The sequence below is a fragment of the Muntiacus reevesi genome, chromosome 3 (genome assembly GCF_963930625.1).
Source record: "Muntiacus reevesi chromosome 3, mMunRee1.1, whole genome shotgun sequence".
NCBI classification, from domain to species: Eukaryota; Metazoa; Chordata; class Mammalia; order Artiodactyla; family Cervidae; genus Muntiacus; species Muntiacus reevesi.
This window is the reverse complement of record NC_089251.1, coordinates 22,678,185-22,695,482: the sequence shown is the minus strand read 5'-3', so window position 1 is coordinate 22,695,482 and position 17,298 is coordinate 22,678,185. Positions and strand designations below refer to the sequence as shown.

Genomic DNA, 17,298 nt, shown 5'->3' with positions numbered 1-17,298 from the left:
CTTAAAAGCCGTGTCCAAGGTCACCTTTAAAGTGGCAAGGCCGGGACTCCTGACATTCAGACCAGTGTTCTTGCCATGAATGATGATTAGACCATGCTGCTGGCACCCTTATATGCAAATAAAATGATCTGCTTGGAATAATGGAAGTGTTTCCTTGCAGAGTGGCCTGGTGCTTTTAGATTTATTAAACTATTTTGTATCAATTTGCTATATTTTGCTGACAGTGGTTTCTGATCAGCCAGTTGCTTCTCATGTGGAAGCAAACAAATCCTAAGCATCTTTGTCCAGACATGAGTGAGAGGTCGATGTGCCCTTTTCCCTAAAATGACTAAAGTTGAGCAAGCATCAGTATTACTGGGTTCTGCAGATGTTTGGAGACCTTGAAAAGGTCCCTCCTTACAAATAATGGGTTTTTCCTCTTAATTTCACCCTCTGGTCACTGGCATCCTTGGAGAAGAAGAAGGGACTGTGGAATGTCTCCTAAAGTACATGTCACTGCATTTCAGTTTTAAAACGACCTTGCAAAGTAGTTACCATTTGCTCTAGTTTAGATAAAATCACGTGACTTAGAAGATGTGGTCACATGACCTACCCAGCTTGTGAGCAACAGGTCCCTGTGATCCAGAAGCCTGTGTACTACTCTTGTTCCTATCTGCCAGGGGGATACACTGGGCAGTAACATTTGCGTTGTGTTTTGTTGTTACTGTGCTGTCCCTCTCTCTTCCCACCATCACTCTACGTGGATAGAACGTGAGTAGGTGTGAAGAATCAGGAGTTTGTTCAGAGAACGCTTCATCTTTTTAGCATTTTTCACTTTCTCAGTGCACACCGCATTGTGTATGTTAACTGCGGCTAGCTAAAATTCTGAAAGATGCCATGACTGCTAATTATTTGTTTGAACCAAACATCATGTGAAATATTCTTCGGAGAGTCTCCAAACATAGATTATGCACCATTCACTGTGCTACGCTCTGGAGATAGACAAAGCAAGTAGCATGAAAAGCATTTAGGCTCTTCACCGTGTAGACCTGCTTTCCAGTCCCAGCTTCATCACTCTGTAGCTCTGTGGCCTTGGAACAGTTACCGACCCTCTTACAACCTCAGTTTCCCCATATGTTAAATGGGAATAATAGATAAATGCTGTGAGAGTTAAATGAATCATTCATGCAAAGCTCCTACTCCAGTCCAGGTAGATAGACCCTGTAGGTGTGAGGGCTCCAATCCGGTACAGGTTTGTAAACAAAGCTAATACCCTAAGTGCATGGATGCTGTGATAAAAGTCTGCACAGTGCGTGGGGCTTGGGCGGGCAGGTCACTGTCCTGTCTGAGGGCAGGAAGACTGCTCTAAGGAGAGGATTCTTGACCTGAACTCAGCACAGCTGGGTGTATGGTCTGGAGGCAGGAGGTGCGTACTCAGTGACTGCTTGGGTATAGAGGTGAGACACGAGCCCAGTGCCCCTCCAATTTCTGCTGAAGTTACCAGGGAGGAGGTGATGCTCTGTGATTAGCTGGGAAACAGCAGAAATCCTGTGGATTATGGAGAAAGAAAATTATGGATAACTCATGGAGAAAGACCCCAAGTTCAGGGCTATGTCAGTAGTATGTTTTAGTTCTCAACAGCACTTTCTTTTCTGGGATGGGGGTGAGACAGGGCAGCCTGTTTATCCTGCCACACAGGCAGACTGTCCTTATAGCCTCATGGGGGTCTGAGCTCACCAGCAACCTCCTCCTGGGAAGTAGACCAGAGTTTAGTAATCACGACTGGCTGGGATGGCTTTGATTCCATCTCAGGGCAGCCTTCTCCTGGGGTCAGCTCAGGTTCCAGTTGGCCTAATTTGTAGTGGGACAGTTTACAGCCAAGTGTCCTTTGCTTAAAGGCATGATGGCCCGAGTGGTTGTGCTCCTAATGGGTTTCGCCGTTGTTGTCTCTTCATCCTCCCAGTGGGTTAGAAGGAAAAGTGGAGGTCAAAGGCAGGAAAATACAAGTGTTTGAATATTGGAGGGTGGTAGGGATATGAGATCGCCGGACATAACTTCTGTTATTTTGTTTGACTTTTCATTGACTTGAAAAATTATGTAAATTTTACAAAAAGTTTTATATACTTTTCATGCAGCTTCACCAAATATTACCATCTCAGATGACCACAGCTAACACTGATGCAGTACCTTGTCTAATTTACACATCATTCAGATTTTGTCAGCCGTCCCACAGTTGTGTTTTTCTGGTCCACATTCCATGCAGGTCACACATTGTACTTAATGCCATGTCTCCTTAGGGTCCTGTAATCTAAAACAGTATCTCATTCTTTTTTTCCCCCTTTTATGACCTTGACATTTTTAAAAACACTGGACAATTATTTTGTGAAAGGTCACTAGATTTGAGTTTGTCTGAGTTTTGTTCAGGCATTCAAGTAGTGCATTTTTGGTGAGAATACCACAGAAATGACCTTGGATCCTTCCCAGTACATTATCTTAGGGGATACACGGCACTTATGTGTTCTTTTATCAGTAGTGTTCATTTGCATCACTTGATTGAGGTGGTGTCAGCCATGTTTCTTCTCTGTGAAATTATCTTTTTCCTTTTGGGATTAATAAATGTCTTGTGGTGAGGTACTTTGAGATTGTGTAAACACTTTCTCATCACATTTTCACCAGTTAATTTTAGCACACATTGCTGATTATTGCCTGAGTTAATGATCACTGTGGTATTCAAATAGTATTTTTTTGTCATTTGTTCTCCCCTTGTATTATTTACTCATTTATTTATTTATATCACTACAAGCTCAAGGATTCTCATTTTGTTCTATGGTTGTAATCTGTTACTACCACTGTTTTCATTTTTGCTCCAGTTATCTCAGATTTAGCCACGGGGAGCCTTTCAAGTTTTCCCCTGGATCGTTTTAACTTGTGCCCATCCCATCACTTTTTGAACACAAATGTTCGAAACCCTCTTACATTTTGCCTACTCACATCCAGATTCAATCATTGACTTTTTTTTTATTTTTAATAAAGAATGGTATTTAGAAGCCAAGACTTAAGTACTAGGCATAGTCATTGATTTGGTGGTATTATAGCTTTTAGATGCTCTAAGGGGACAGAGCACATGTAAGTCTGTGTCTATTTTTATATATGTTTGTATTCATTTTTAAGACCATGAATTTGTGTTGATACTCCCAGTGCCAATCCAGTTTATTCTAATCTTCTCTTTTTCCTTATTTATAAACTACTTTCTCTGTCAGTGAGAAACTTGACTCTCCTAATCCATAGTGCATTTATTTGTTTAATCCCAGGAACAGATAAAGTAGCTATGGAAATTCCAGCCAACTTACTAGAGAGAGTATTTGTGTAGAGCTCTTTTTGTCTTTAGCCTTACAGTTAAAAGTACTTAAGAATCTTTTTTCAAGATTACATCTCTCTCTCTCTCTTTCTCTTTTTCACACATACACACACACCACCTCCAGTGTGATTAGCTTATTCACTTATAGTACTGATAGATTAATTTTATTTCTGTTTGTATGGTTTTCCCCGTTCTTATTTATTTCAAATATGGCTATACTTTTTGAATATGTGAAACATTTACATGAAATGTGAGAGGTCATTCTTTGGAATTTAGTGTTTTTTTCTTTTTCACTTATGATGATTTGAAGTTTAGACATTCCCGACCTGTAATTATACTGAATATACAAGTTTTATGTAGTTTTACTCTTGTTCTTTTTGTTTTGGAGGATATATGGCCATTCTACATATAGACTGTCTGGGAACCCATATAACTCAGTGGCCACCATTTTCTTCTTCTATGCGTAACTCTCTAAATAGTTTCTAGTGTAATAAAAAAAGAGATTCAAAATAAAAGCTCTGAGTGTTCTAGTAGAAGTCTATTTTTACTTAAGTTGAGAAGATGCTTATGTACTGTCAGTTTTCATGTTTTATAGGGACGTCTGTGAATTGACCATTAGGTTTTGTATGTGTATTTTATCACTGAAACCTCTTAAGAACCCTTTGATGGAGGTTTTATTATAATTCCATTCAACACATGAGCAAATAAGCACAGAGTAGTTAAGGAGTCTTTACAGTATCTTTGCTAAAACATAGCAGAATGATGTATTATTACTCGTTATTATGTGTTAGGTATTCATTATTATGAACTGCCAATACCGTCTCCACCATAAGAGCTCTGTGTTAACTCAGTGTTAGATACCTGTTCAGTTGTGTGTGTCTCTCTGTATATTGCCCTGTATTATGTTATATATTATATTATTCTCAAAGTATCCTGATAGGTTAGGTACTATTACCTTATTTTTGCAAATGAAAGCACCAAGGCTTGGTGGCATATTTTCACCTGATCACAGAGGTATTAAGTGACAGGGCCAGTATTCCATCTGAGTTTGAGTGATATTTTATAGCGAAAGCATATCTGGCTCCATGAATTAGTCTATTACTACTATATCAACTTTAACTAAAAAGGCAAAGTCTGTCCTTAAAATTTTTGCTTTTATAGCAGTTCTTTAAAGTAAGCGTGTACTTCTAGAGGCTCATATGGAGTGATTATTTGTCCTAGAGGAAAAGTTTTTAAGGCAAAATCTTTCTTTCTTATTATTTTTTTCTTTTCTTCTTATTTTAAAACAGAAGTATTTCCCCTTTCATATGTCTCATTTGAAAGATGCTGTCATTAAATATATTTAGCCACCTGAAAATGTGTATTATGTATTGAAGTTACAGCAGCACTCACTTATGGAGAGGGATCATGGAACGCTTTATTGTGTCATTTCTAGCTTTAGAGATACAGTAAAATAAGTAGGCTGGAGAACATGGCTCATGAGTGCAGTCACCAGCTTTTTCTGTATATTTATGTGTTTGTGCGCCCCACATACAACTCCAAGCATCTGGAAAACCCTTGGGAACTTAATTCTGTCATTGGGTTCCCTCCCCATCCTAAGGATGTGTTTGCCACACCCTAGGAGGGACTTTTTAATGGCAATTGAGGACCCTTTATTCTTGAGCAGTTCACAAAAAGACACTCATTTTCCTAATACACCTTCGGAGAGAAGCAGAGGCTAAATGTGTGTGCCCATCAGCAGAGGCAAAGGTAGGAAATAAATCAGTGTCTCACTTGTTTATTGCTGATCAGGACACCCTTCCTGTAGTAGATACTCTTCCCTCCATGTGGGCTTGGGAATGTTATTTGAACCCTCAGCAACAAATTTTGCCTTTGTTACAAACAGTGCAAGATATAGTAGTTATGAAATTCTCTCTATCGCTGCATCTATTCTATAGTTCTCTGCCATAGAAATGAGAAAATTGACTAGAAGATAGCTGTCCTACTTTCAGTATTTCAACTTTAGTCTTATTTCCACAATTTTATATTTTCTATTAATAAAACATAAATACTCAGAAATAGGCATATTCATGATTAATGTGGTTTATATTCTTTTATCTAATAATAATTATCAATTACAGTAATTAATGGGCTTCCCTGGTGGCTGAGACAGTAAAGAATCTGCCCACAGTGCAGGAGACAAGACCTGGGTTGGATCCCTGGGTTGGGAAGATCCCCTGGTGAAGGGAACAGCGGCCCACTGCAGTATTCTTGCCTGAAGAATTCCGTGGATAGAGGAGCCTGGCAGGCTATAGTCCATGAGGTCACATGGACTTGGACATGACTGAGCGACTATCACTTTCACTTTCACTGTAATTAATGGTAATGATACTGTTTATCGAGTACTTGGACTTCCCTGGTGGCTCATAGGGTAAAGCCTCTGCCTACAATGCACGAGACCTGGGTTCAGTCCCTGGGTCAGGAAGATCTTCTAGAGAAGGAAATGGCAACCCACTCCAGTATTCTTGCCTGGAAAATCCCATGGATGGATGAGCCTGGTAAGCCTAGGAGTCCATGGGATCACAAAGAGTCAGACATGACTGAGCGACTTCACTTTCTTTCTTTCTTCGTTGAGTACTTACTGTGTACTAGACACTGGTCTAAGCACTGCTTAGATTAGTGGGGGGTAGTCTGACAGTTTATGACTAAATTCAACAGCTCGTTCAACAGCCTGTGACCTTTTGGTCTTCTGGATATTTGACTTCCCTTCCGCAGAGAAGCACATTTGATCCAATGGACACAACAGGTAGTGTTGGCCACCCGGAATCTTACAAAAGGAGTAGTTGTTAATCCCAAACTCCTAATTTGGGATTAACATATACACACTACTGTATATAAAGTAGGTAACGAACAAGGACCTATTGTATAGCACAGGGAACTCTGCTCAGTATTCTGTAATAACCTATGTGGGAAAAGACTCTGAAGAAGAATAGATACAGGTACATATGTAACTGAATCACTTTCCTGTACACTTGAAACTAACATAGCATTGTAAGTCAACTATACTTCAATGTTGATTTTTTAAAAAATGGAATAAACTTAAAAGTAGTAGGTGTAACAGACAGGAATCTAGTCTTCTAGAAGTCATTTTTGTCACCTTTTCATATTTCTACATATCTGTTGAAGTAGGGATTTTTTTTTTTTGTTTATTTGTTTTGTGTTTTGAAGCTGTGCATACACACCCGGTTCGGTCTGACTTTACTGTGTTCCCAAGAGGACTTGCACACGGCCTTGGATGTCATCATATGAGCCTTTTAGAACCAGTCTAGTAGCTCATAAACTCACATGGAAGATAGTATACAGTGATGAATAAGCCTACTATCAATAATAATCCCCTGCATGTTGCTAATTTTTTCTGTTGATAAAGTACTTTCATAAGCATTAGTACCTATTTCGTATTCACAAATATCTGAAGATTAAGCTGCTACCGTTGCCTACAGGAGGGTGCAGATTTCAGGAGAGGTGTCTCAGCTTAAGATAGTCATGTCCATCTTCAAGCAGCCACAGAGAAAGTTAAAGCTGTTCACATCTGAGAATAAGTGGTTCAGTCCACTTTTTCAAGGACAATGACTCCATGTCTGATAAGGAAGCTACAGCTACTTGACAAATGACTTACCACAAGGGCCGAAGTCACCCAATTCAATGAAGAGAGAAACATCACTTTCAGAGACAAAAGGGAAAGAGGTATTTTTATGTTTGAGTCACACTTGAATTTTACCCTTTAAAATCCTGTGATGTTTGGTTAGTGGTGTCAGTATGAAGTTGTCACCAATTCTACGATGCCTGTGAAATTGTGGACATTTTCACCCCCTGCCCACAGGGGAAGGGACAAAAGTATTAAAAGAAATATATGTCACTTTCATTTCCACTGGAGAAAAAAGAATGAAACTAAGTGTAGAAAAAAATAACAATTCTTTCAATTTTATTTTTACTGTTCTATGCAAAGCATATTTAAGAGTCATTCCAGATACATTAACTATTGCACAAATAAGCAAAGTTTTAAAAAGAGCTAAAAGTTAATCCAAGATTCCATTATCCTAAAATAGCCGTATTTCTTCACATACTTTTTCTGTCCTGCCTAATCTGTAGGTGTAATTCATATTAGAAGAAATCATAGCACCCATTTCTGCTTTTTTATATCCAGCTTATTATGTAGGTGATAATATGAATAATGCCTACTGTCTATTGTGTGCCTACCGTGTGCTAGCCTCTTGCTGGCTACCTTATCTATATCCTTTTATTTAGTGTTCACAACCATCATAGACATACGTATCTCCATTTTATGGAAGAGGATATCAGAAAGGTCCAGGAATGCCTCCAAAATAAACATTTTTCTGTGTTACTTTGACTTTGCCAGCACTGTTTTAAAAGCTGGTCATTAAAAAAATAAAAAAAAAAAAATAAAAGCTGGTCATTTAGTTGAATTTCCCTTTATTATTTGTTTTAGAATCTCCTTATATAGTATGTTATGAAGTCTGTTACAAAGTTCTTATGGAGCATTTGATAGCCACCTACAGTTTTTCCTCGCTATTAATAGGTTCTATAGTCGTATCATATTGCAGCTGTTTGGTCACTGAAGTCAGTTCTCTGAACTTTTATGAAATATATTTAGATACTAGGAATATATATTTCAGTACAGACTGCAGTACTTCCCAGAAAAGAGAAAATCTGACTGTTTCATAGGTGCACGTTCATTCTCAGCCGGGGGCCTCGCTTTTAGGGAGTTTTAATCCCCATGATATGATATAAATTATGTGCTCTCACAGCCACTGCAAGCCTCTGAGATGTGTTTGCTTTAACTTTTGTTGTCTTGGTGCAGTACTTCCCCTCCTGATTTCTACATATTTCTTAAAATACTCTTTCAGCTCTACTTTCTCCCTTTCTTCTGGAATTCTAATGAGAAATAACCTTCCCCGGGATGTCTTCCACTTCTAGGTCAGGACTCAGGAAACACTGGGTCTCAGTGGCTTCCTTCTGTTGGGGTCGTTCCTCCAGTCCTGGGGTTCCAAACTAGTTTGCATTCTTTTTATCATCTTTATGAGTTCTCTTTTGGTGTCTCTTTCAGTATTTTCATGGTTATTAGTTATGCTTAGCAGAGAGGGTTAGGGAAAAATGGGTCAAAGCCATTTTGTCCAGGCTGGAAGTTTCTTGCACATTTCTCTTCTGTATTTCTTTATACAAAAATTTATTTTGCATTTTAGTTATCAGAATTTATTTTTAAAGCCTGATAAGGCATTATGAACAAGATAAACATATTATTTTGGTAAGTTTTGATAAATTTAGGTAGTTTAATATGTGGACACAAATCCTAGATTAACATGTATATCAAAGTATGTCGGGCTGGTTGAATCACAAGCTGGAATCAAGATTGCTGGAAGAAATAGCAACAACCTGAGACATGCAGATGATACCACTCTAATGGCCGAAAGTGAAGAGGAACTAAAGAGCCTTCTGATGAGGGTGAAAAAGGAGAGTGAAAAAGCTGGCATAAATTCAGCATTCAAAAAATGAAGATCATGGGCATACGGTCACTTCAGTTCAGTTACTCATTGTGTCCAACTCTTTGCGACCCAGTGGACTGCAGCGTGTCAGGCTTCCCTGTCTATCACCAACTGCCGAAGTTTACTCAAACTCATGTCCATTGAGTTGGTGATGCCATCCAACCATCTCACCCTCTATCATCCCTTTCTCCTCCCGCCCTCAGTCTTTCCTAGCATCAGTGTCTTTTTCAGTGAGTCAGTTCTTTGCATCAGGTGGACAAAGTATTGGAGTTTAAGCTTCAGCATCAGTCCTTCCAATGAATATTCAGGACTGATTTCCTTTAGGATTGTCTGGTTGGATCTCCTTGCAGTCCAAGGGACTCTCAAGAGTCTTCTCCAACACCCCAGTTCAAAAGCATCAATTCTTTGGCGCTCAGCTTTCTTTATAAATTTCCCATCCATACATGACTACCATAACTTTGACTAGACGGACCTTTGTTGGCAAAGTAATGTATCTGCTTTTTAATATGCTGTCTAGGTTGGTCAGAGCTTTTCTTCGAAGGAGCAAGCATCTTTTAATTTCATGGCTACAGTCACCATCTGCAGTAATTTTGGAGCCCAAAAAGATAAAGTCTGACACTGTTTCTACTGTTTCCCCATCTATTGGCCATGAAGTGATGGGACCAGATGCCATGATCTTAGTTTTCTGAATGTTGAGTTTTTTTTTTTTTTTTTTTATTAGTTGGAGGCTAATTACTTCACAACATTTCAGTGGGTTTTGTCATACATTGACATGAATCAGCCATAGAGTTACACGTATTCCCCATCCCGATCCCCCCTCCCACCTCCCTCTCCACCCAACTCCTCTGGGTCCTCCCAGTGCACCAGGCCCGAGCACTCGTCTCATGCATCTCACCTGGGCTAGTGATCTGTTTCACCATAGATAATATACATGCTGTTCTTTTGAAACATCCCACCCTCACCTTCTCCCACGGAGTTCAAAAGTCTGTTCTGTACTTCTGTGTCTCTTTTTCTGTTTTGCATATAGGGTTATCATTACCATCTTTCTAAATTCCATATATATGTGTTAGTATGCTGTAATGTTCTTTATCTTTCTGGCTGACTTCACTCTGTATAATGGGCTCCAGTTTCATCCATCTCATTAGAACTGATTCAAATGAATTCTTTTTAACAGCTGAGTAATATTCCATGGTGTATATGTACCACAGCTTCCTTATCCATTCATCTGCTGATGGGCATCTAGGCTGCTTCCATGTCTTGGCTATTATAAACAGTGCTGCGATGAACATTGGGGTGCACGTGTCTCTTTCAGATCTGGTTTCCTCGGTGTGTATGCCCAGAAGTGGTATTGCTGGATCATATGGCAGTTCTATTTCCAGTTTTTTAAGAAATCTCCACACTGTTTTCCATAGTGGCTGTACTAGTTTGCATTCCCACCAACAGTGTAAGAGGGTTCCCTTTTCTCCACACCCTCTCCAGCATTTATTGCTTGTAGACTTTTGGATAGCAGAATGTTGAGTTTTAAGTCAGCTTTTTCACTCTCCTCTTTCACTTTCATCAAGGGGCTCTTTAGTTCTTCTTTACTTTCTGCCATAAGGGTGGTGTCATCTGCATATCAAAGGCTATTGATATTTCTCCCAGCATTCTTGATTCCAGCTTGTGCTTCATCCAGTGCAGCATTTCTTATGATGTACTCTGCATGTAAGTTAAATAAGCAGGGTGACAGTAAACAGCCTTGATGTTTCCCGATTTGGAACCAGTCTGTTTTTCCATGTCCAGTTCTAACTGTTGCTTCTTGACCTGCTTACAGATTTCTCAGGAGGCAGGTCAGGTGGTCTGGTATTCCCATCTCTAAGAATTTTCCACAGTTTGTGTAAGATCATGAAATCTGGTCACATCACCTCATGGCTAATCAAAGGGAAAAAGGGAAAACAGTCACAGATTTTATTTTCTTGGGCTCCAAAATTACTGTGGATGGTGACTGCAGCCATGAAATTAAAAGATGCTTGCTCCTTGGATGGAAAGCTATGACAAACCTAGACAGCATATTAAATATCAAAGACATCAATTTGCCAACAGCTATGATTTTTCCAGTAGTCATGTATGGATGTGAGAGTTGGACCATAAAGAAGGCTGAGCACCAGAGAATTGATGCTTTTGAACTGTGGTGCTGAAGAAGGCTCTTGAGAGTCCCTTGGACTGCACAGAGATAAAACCAGTCAATTCTAAAGGAAATAAACTGAATATTCATTGGAAGGACTAATGCTGAAGCTCCAATACTTTGGCCACCTGATGCAAAGAGCCAACTCATTAGAAAAGACCCTGATCCTAGGAAAGGTTGAGGGCAGGAGAAGAGGGTGACAGGGATGTGATGGTTGGAGGGCATCAATGGACGTGAGTTTGAGCAAACACCAGAAGATGGTGAAAGACAAGGAAGCCTGGTGTGCTGCGGTCCATGGGGTTGCTAAGATTCAGACACGACTTATCAACTAAACAATGACTATCCAACAAAGTATGTTACTTATCATATCTTAAGAAAACATGTGTTCCAGTCCAGTTTTAGTCCCATATTATTCTCATATAAGGTAAAGCTTTTGTAGCTACAGTGATCGAGTTTAAAACTGCTTTCTTAAGAGCTGAATAATAACAATTTGGCATCCTTTATGATAATCAAGGAGTGTGCAAGTGTGCGTACACAAAATGGATGATTTGTTAAGTTGCTGTATTTTTCACATTTATATTTTAGACATGGGTTTCAATGCTCCGAGAAACAAGTTACTAATAATTGAAATTATTTTACCCTTAAAATGTCTGTGTACATGTGAGGAAGGCATTATATAAAGAAACCTACTACCACACACATTTTTAAAAATGGAAACTAATATTTGCACACTAGTATAAAAGCAAACATAGAAAGGTCTAATTTATAGTTTCTTTCCTCTTTCCTTCCTTTATGATACAGTTCATGCTCTAGATATTTATAAACTACTACAATTTCTAAAAAGAAATCAACCTAAATGATATTGAAAACATGAATCATTTTTTCCTAATCTCTTCATTTACTTGGTATGAGTATACATTTTGTGTAAAGGAGAACCGTCTTGTTATTAATTATACTGCACTTAATTTTAGAAACTGGAATATTGACACTGTCGGGAGATTTATCATTCAATTGTTTTAAAATATTTTTTAAGCACAAAAGTTTTTCTACAAATAAACCCAGATAATAAATCAGAAGGAAGAAGGCAGCATTTACCGACCCTTTTCCCTGCTGTAGACCTCCAGGCATCTACTTAGAGCTTCTGAGACAATGGGGATTTTTGGACCCTATTTTTCAGACTTGGAAAATGAGACAAAACAAGGGACCTTACAGAAATCATGCAGCTAACCACAAGGCATCATTGGTTGAAACATAATGTCAATAAACATGCCACATCTGGTACTTTTTAGTGATTTCCTTTTGGTGGGATCTTTTTATTAAAAAAAAACAAAAACCACACCTTTTGTCTATCTCCAGTCAAAAAAAAAAAAAAAAATAAGAGCCAAAAATCTATGATAACTTCATGCATATTTAATATCATTCTATGTTGCAATATTTTATAGTCATTTATTTGTATGTCTGCTCATTCATTCATTCACTTAATCAGTTGTTGTTCTTCATTTGGTCACTCAGTCATGTCAGACTCTTTACAGCCCCATTGACTGCAGCATGCCAGCTTCCCTGTCCATCACGATCTCCCTGAGCTTGCTCAAACTTATGTCCATCAAGTCAGTGATACCATCCAACCATCTCATCCTCTGTCGACCCCTTCTCCTCCTGCTTTCAATCATTCCCAGCATCAGGGTCTTTTCTGATGAGTCAGCTCTTCACATCAAGTGGCCAAAGTATTGGGGATTCAGCATCAGTCCTTCCAGTGAATAGCCAGTGTTGATTTCCTTTAGGATTGTCTGGTTTGATCTCCTTGCAGTCTAAGGGATTCTCAGAGTCTTATCCAACACCACAGTTCAAAAGCATCAGTTCTTCATCTCTCAGCCTCCTTTATGGTCAAACTCTCACATCCATACATGACTACTGGAAAAACCTTGGCTTTGACTAGATGCACCTGTGTTGGCAAAGTAATGTCTCTGGTTTTTAACATGCTGTCTAGGTTGGTCAGAGCTTTTCTTGGAGGAGCAAGCATGGCTGCAGTCACCATCTACAGTAATTTTGGAGCCCAAGAGTGCATTAATTTTTTTAAACACCATCCTTGTAGAGAAGGGGGACAAAAAGAAGCAAATGTAGAAAAATATTGGAAACCTATTGAAAATGTGTCCATTTCCCCATTACCCCTCGACTCGCCCATCCTGCAAGACAAACTTAGTGCAACTCACGTTTTCATCAAAATTCCATTCCATGTTTCCATTGTTTCCCCATCTATTGGCCATGAAGTGATGGGACCAGAGACCATGATCTTAATTTTTTGAATGTTGTTGAGCTTTAAGCCAACTTTTTACTCTACTCTTTCATTTTCATCAAGAGGCTCTTTAGTTCCTCTTTGCTTTCTGCCATAAGGGTGGTGTCATCTGCATATCTGAGGTTATTGATATTTCTCCTGGCAATCTTGATTCCAGCTTGTGCTTCATCCAGCCTGGCATTTTGCATGATGTACTCTACATATAAGTTAAATAAGCAGGGTGACAATATACAAGCTTGATGTACTCCTTTCCCAATTTTGATCCAGCCCATTGTTCTATGTCTGGTTCTAACTGTTGCTACTTGATCTGCATATAGGTTCCTCAGGAGGCAGGTAAGGTCTGGTATTCCTATCTCTTGAAGAATTTTCCACAGTTTGTTGTGATCCACACAATCAAAGGCCTTAGCCTAGTCAGTGAAGCAGAAGTAGATGTTTTTCTGGAATTCTTTTGCTTTCTCTATGATCCAACAGATGTTGGCAATTTGATCTCTTCTTCCTCTGCCTTTTCTAAATCCAGCTTGAATGTCGGCAAGTTCTTCGTTCACATACTATTGAAGCCTCATTTGGAGAATTTTGAGCATTACTTTGCTAGCATGTGACATGAGTGCAATTGTGTGGTAGTTTGAACATCTCCACTGCCTTTCTTTGGGATTGTAATGAAAACTGACCTTTTTCAGTCCTGTGGCCGTTGCTGAGTTTTCCAAATTTGCTGGCATATTGAGTGCAACACTTTTAAAGCATCATATAGCTCAGCTGGAGTTCCATCACCTCCACTAGCTTTATTCGTAGTGATGCTAAGGCCCACTTGACTTCACACTCGCTCTAGGTGAGTGATCATACCATACGGTTATCTGGGTCATTGAGATCTTTTTTGTATTGTTCTTCTGTAAATTCTTGCCACCTTTTCTTAGTATCTTCTGCTTCTGTTAGGTTCATACCATTTCTGTCCTTTATTGTGCCATCTTTGCATGAAATGTTCCTTTGGTATCTCTGATTTTCTTGAAGAGATCTGTAGCCTTTCCCTTTCTATTATTTTCCTTGATTTCTTTGCATTGATCGCTGAGGAAGGCTTTCTTATCTCCCCTTGTTATTCTTTGGAACTCTGCATTCAAATGGGATATCTTTCCTTTTCCCCTTTTGCCTTTCACTTAATCACTACTGTTCATTTTCTCTCTATCAGGCATTATTTTTAGTGGGGATAAGCCAGCAAACAAATGTTTCTGTTTTCTCAAAGAAGTACATTATATGTCACAAACTTGTAAGTGCTAAGAAGGAATCTAAAGCAAGGGGGGGAAATGGGGTGGGGGAACGCTAGTTTAGCAGGGACAGTTATGCAGTGTATTCCCTGATAAGGTGACATTTGAGAGATTTGAAGAAAAGAAATGAGCCATGCAGGTGTTGAAGCAAGAATGTGCCAGGCAGTGGAAGGAGATCAAAGTTCCCGAGGTGGAAGCAGGCACAATGAATACACAGAGCACCCACGAGGCCCCAAGGCTGAGGAAGAGTTGCAGGTGGTGAGGTCAAGTGATGACAAACGGATGCTTTGAGAGGATTTTTTCTTTCAAACATTCTTTATAAATGGGCAAGAAAATGTTGCCAAATTCCCAATTAGACCACTAATTTAAATAATCCAAAGTTTCTCTAGCTTACCGAGTCCTCCAGTTTCAGAAAATCCTGATCTGAGCATAATTATATATCGGCTTTGCCACTCTCTAGCCATGTTACCAGGACAGACAAGCCTGCTTCTTCATCTGAAAATCGAGCTTAGTAATACCTCTGCTGTTCTCCATGTAAGACTGTTATAAGGATCAACTGACTGACTGTATTGTAAAATTATTTCAGAAACTAGAGGAAGTTTTGGGGTTATTAGTTGTTATTCTATGCAAGAATGACATGGGGCTTTAAGTTGGGTTTTGAAGGATCTGACTGGTTACTGTGTCAAGACTGTCCATAGTAATTAGCAGTAATTACATGGTATGTGTCAACTTTTGTGAAAATTTAGAATTCATAGTATAACTTTTTCAGGTAGCTGCTCAGGATCAGAGCTGGAATGACCATCAAATCAAATGTTTTGGGAACATACATTAGTACAGACAGTTTAGCAAATATATAGGTAACATCCATTCTCATTATTCTTGCAAGGTATCATCTTGAGTCTTAAATACCTAAATACAGAGGCTGTGTGTTAAGAGAGGCTAGGAAACAGGAGAACTAGCTTTTGGCTTTCTTTATATTTAAAACTATTTTCTAGCTTAAAGTAGCAAGTATTTTCTTCACAGAGGTGTTGGAGATATGAGGACTGCCTTAATGTAAAAGAAGTATTAGGTTATTCAATAGGAGGAAAAATTAGTTTTTAATTGACAGACTTCTTTAGAAATGGAGCTGTGAATAAAAGATATTTTATCAATACTTTGATTTATAGAAAAAACATTCCTTGTCATATATGCTGTGTGTGTGCTCAGTTGCTCAGTCATGTCACGAGGCTTCTCTGTCCATGGAATTTTTTAGGCAAGAATACTGGAGTAGATTGCCATGCTCTCCTGCAGGGGATCTTCCCAACCCAGGGACTGAAGCCCTGTCTCCTGTGCTTCCCACATTGCCAGACGGAGTCTTTACAACTGAACCACCTGGAAAGTCCCAAATGTACTTTAATAAAATCTTGAATTTTCAATTACAGAAATATTCTAGACAGTATGAATCAATGGCAGGATAATTTATTGGCTGATGTTGAGTATGATGAACTGCTATAATCTCACATGAAACTGAACTGTATTTTTAAATGACATACATTGAATGCTAATAAGTCAGTTCTATGAAAACCTGCTTTTTTGAATTTGTTTTGGTAAAGAATGCGGAAAACCTTCCTGTGACTTCATTCTAAGCAACTTTTAGCATAAATGTTTGAAATTGGGTAAAACCTAGAGCTTTTGAAGGTTTTGGGGGAGTAAAGTTAGGTGGTGGTGTTGAATCTTCCCTTGACAGTTTAGAAAAATTTCTAAAAGAGCATTTAATCAAATAACGCAATTTGAGTTTTTCTGGAAAACAAACCAGGAGCCTTTGCTATGGGTTTCAGGTCTGTGTTCCCTTTCCAGGTGGATGTAGCTGATGTGGAGGATGAAGAGAAGCGCTGTGATCTCTTCACGGAGCTCCTGGAGGCCAGTCACCAGGAGGTGGAATTCCAGCACCTGGTTTTGCTCCTGCAGGCTTGGCCACCTATGAAACGGGAGTACACGTGAGTATTAACATACAGGTAGACTTCTTTTTTTTTTAATTTTTATTTGTTTTTCAATTAGTGGAAAGTTACTTTGCAGTTTTATGTTGGTTTCTACTGTACAACAGTTTGAATCATTCATAAATATATATACATACATATATGTATATATGTATGTATATCCCTTCCCACCTGAGCCTCCATCCCCTTCCCCCATCACACCCTTCTGGGTTATCACAGAGAATCAGGCTGGGCTCCTTGCTATTTAGCAACTTCCCACATAACAATTTTACACATGCTGCTGCTGCTGCTAAGTCGCTTCAGTCGTGTCCGACTCTGTGTGACCCCATAGACGGCAGCCCACCAGGCTCCCCCGTCCCTGGGATTCTCCAGGCAAGAACACTGGAGTGGGTTGCCATTGCCTTCTCCAATGCATGAAAGTGAAAAGTGAAAGTGAGGTCGCTCAGTCGTGTCCGACTCTTTGCAACCCCATGGGCTGTAGCCCACCAGGCTCCTCCGTCCACGGGATTTTCCAGGCAAGAGTACTGGAGTAGGGTGCCATCGCCTTCTCCAATGTATGTCAGTGTTACTTTCTCAATTCATCCCGCCCTCACCTTCCCCCGCTGTGTCCACATTTTTCTAGATTCCATATATACGTATTAATATATGATATTTGTTTTTCTCTTCATGACTTACTTCACTCTGTATAAGAAACTTCTAGGTTCATCTACCTCACCGCAACTGATTCAAATTTAT

General features: G+C 39.3%; 1 protein-coding gene across 1 annotated transcript in view; it reads left to right on the top strand.

Moving 5' to 3' along the window:
• Positions 1–17,298, top strand: part of NBAS (NBAS subunit of NRZ tethering complex) — a 312,486-nt gene that overhangs the window by 272,924 nt on the left and 22,264 nt on the right. The window contains exon 49 of the mRNA XM_065928602.1: positions 16,424–16,563. Coding sequence (XP_065784674.1) covers positions 16,424–16,563 — 140 coding nt within the window. The remainder of the gene's footprint in view (positions 1–16,423; positions 16,564–17,298) is intronic.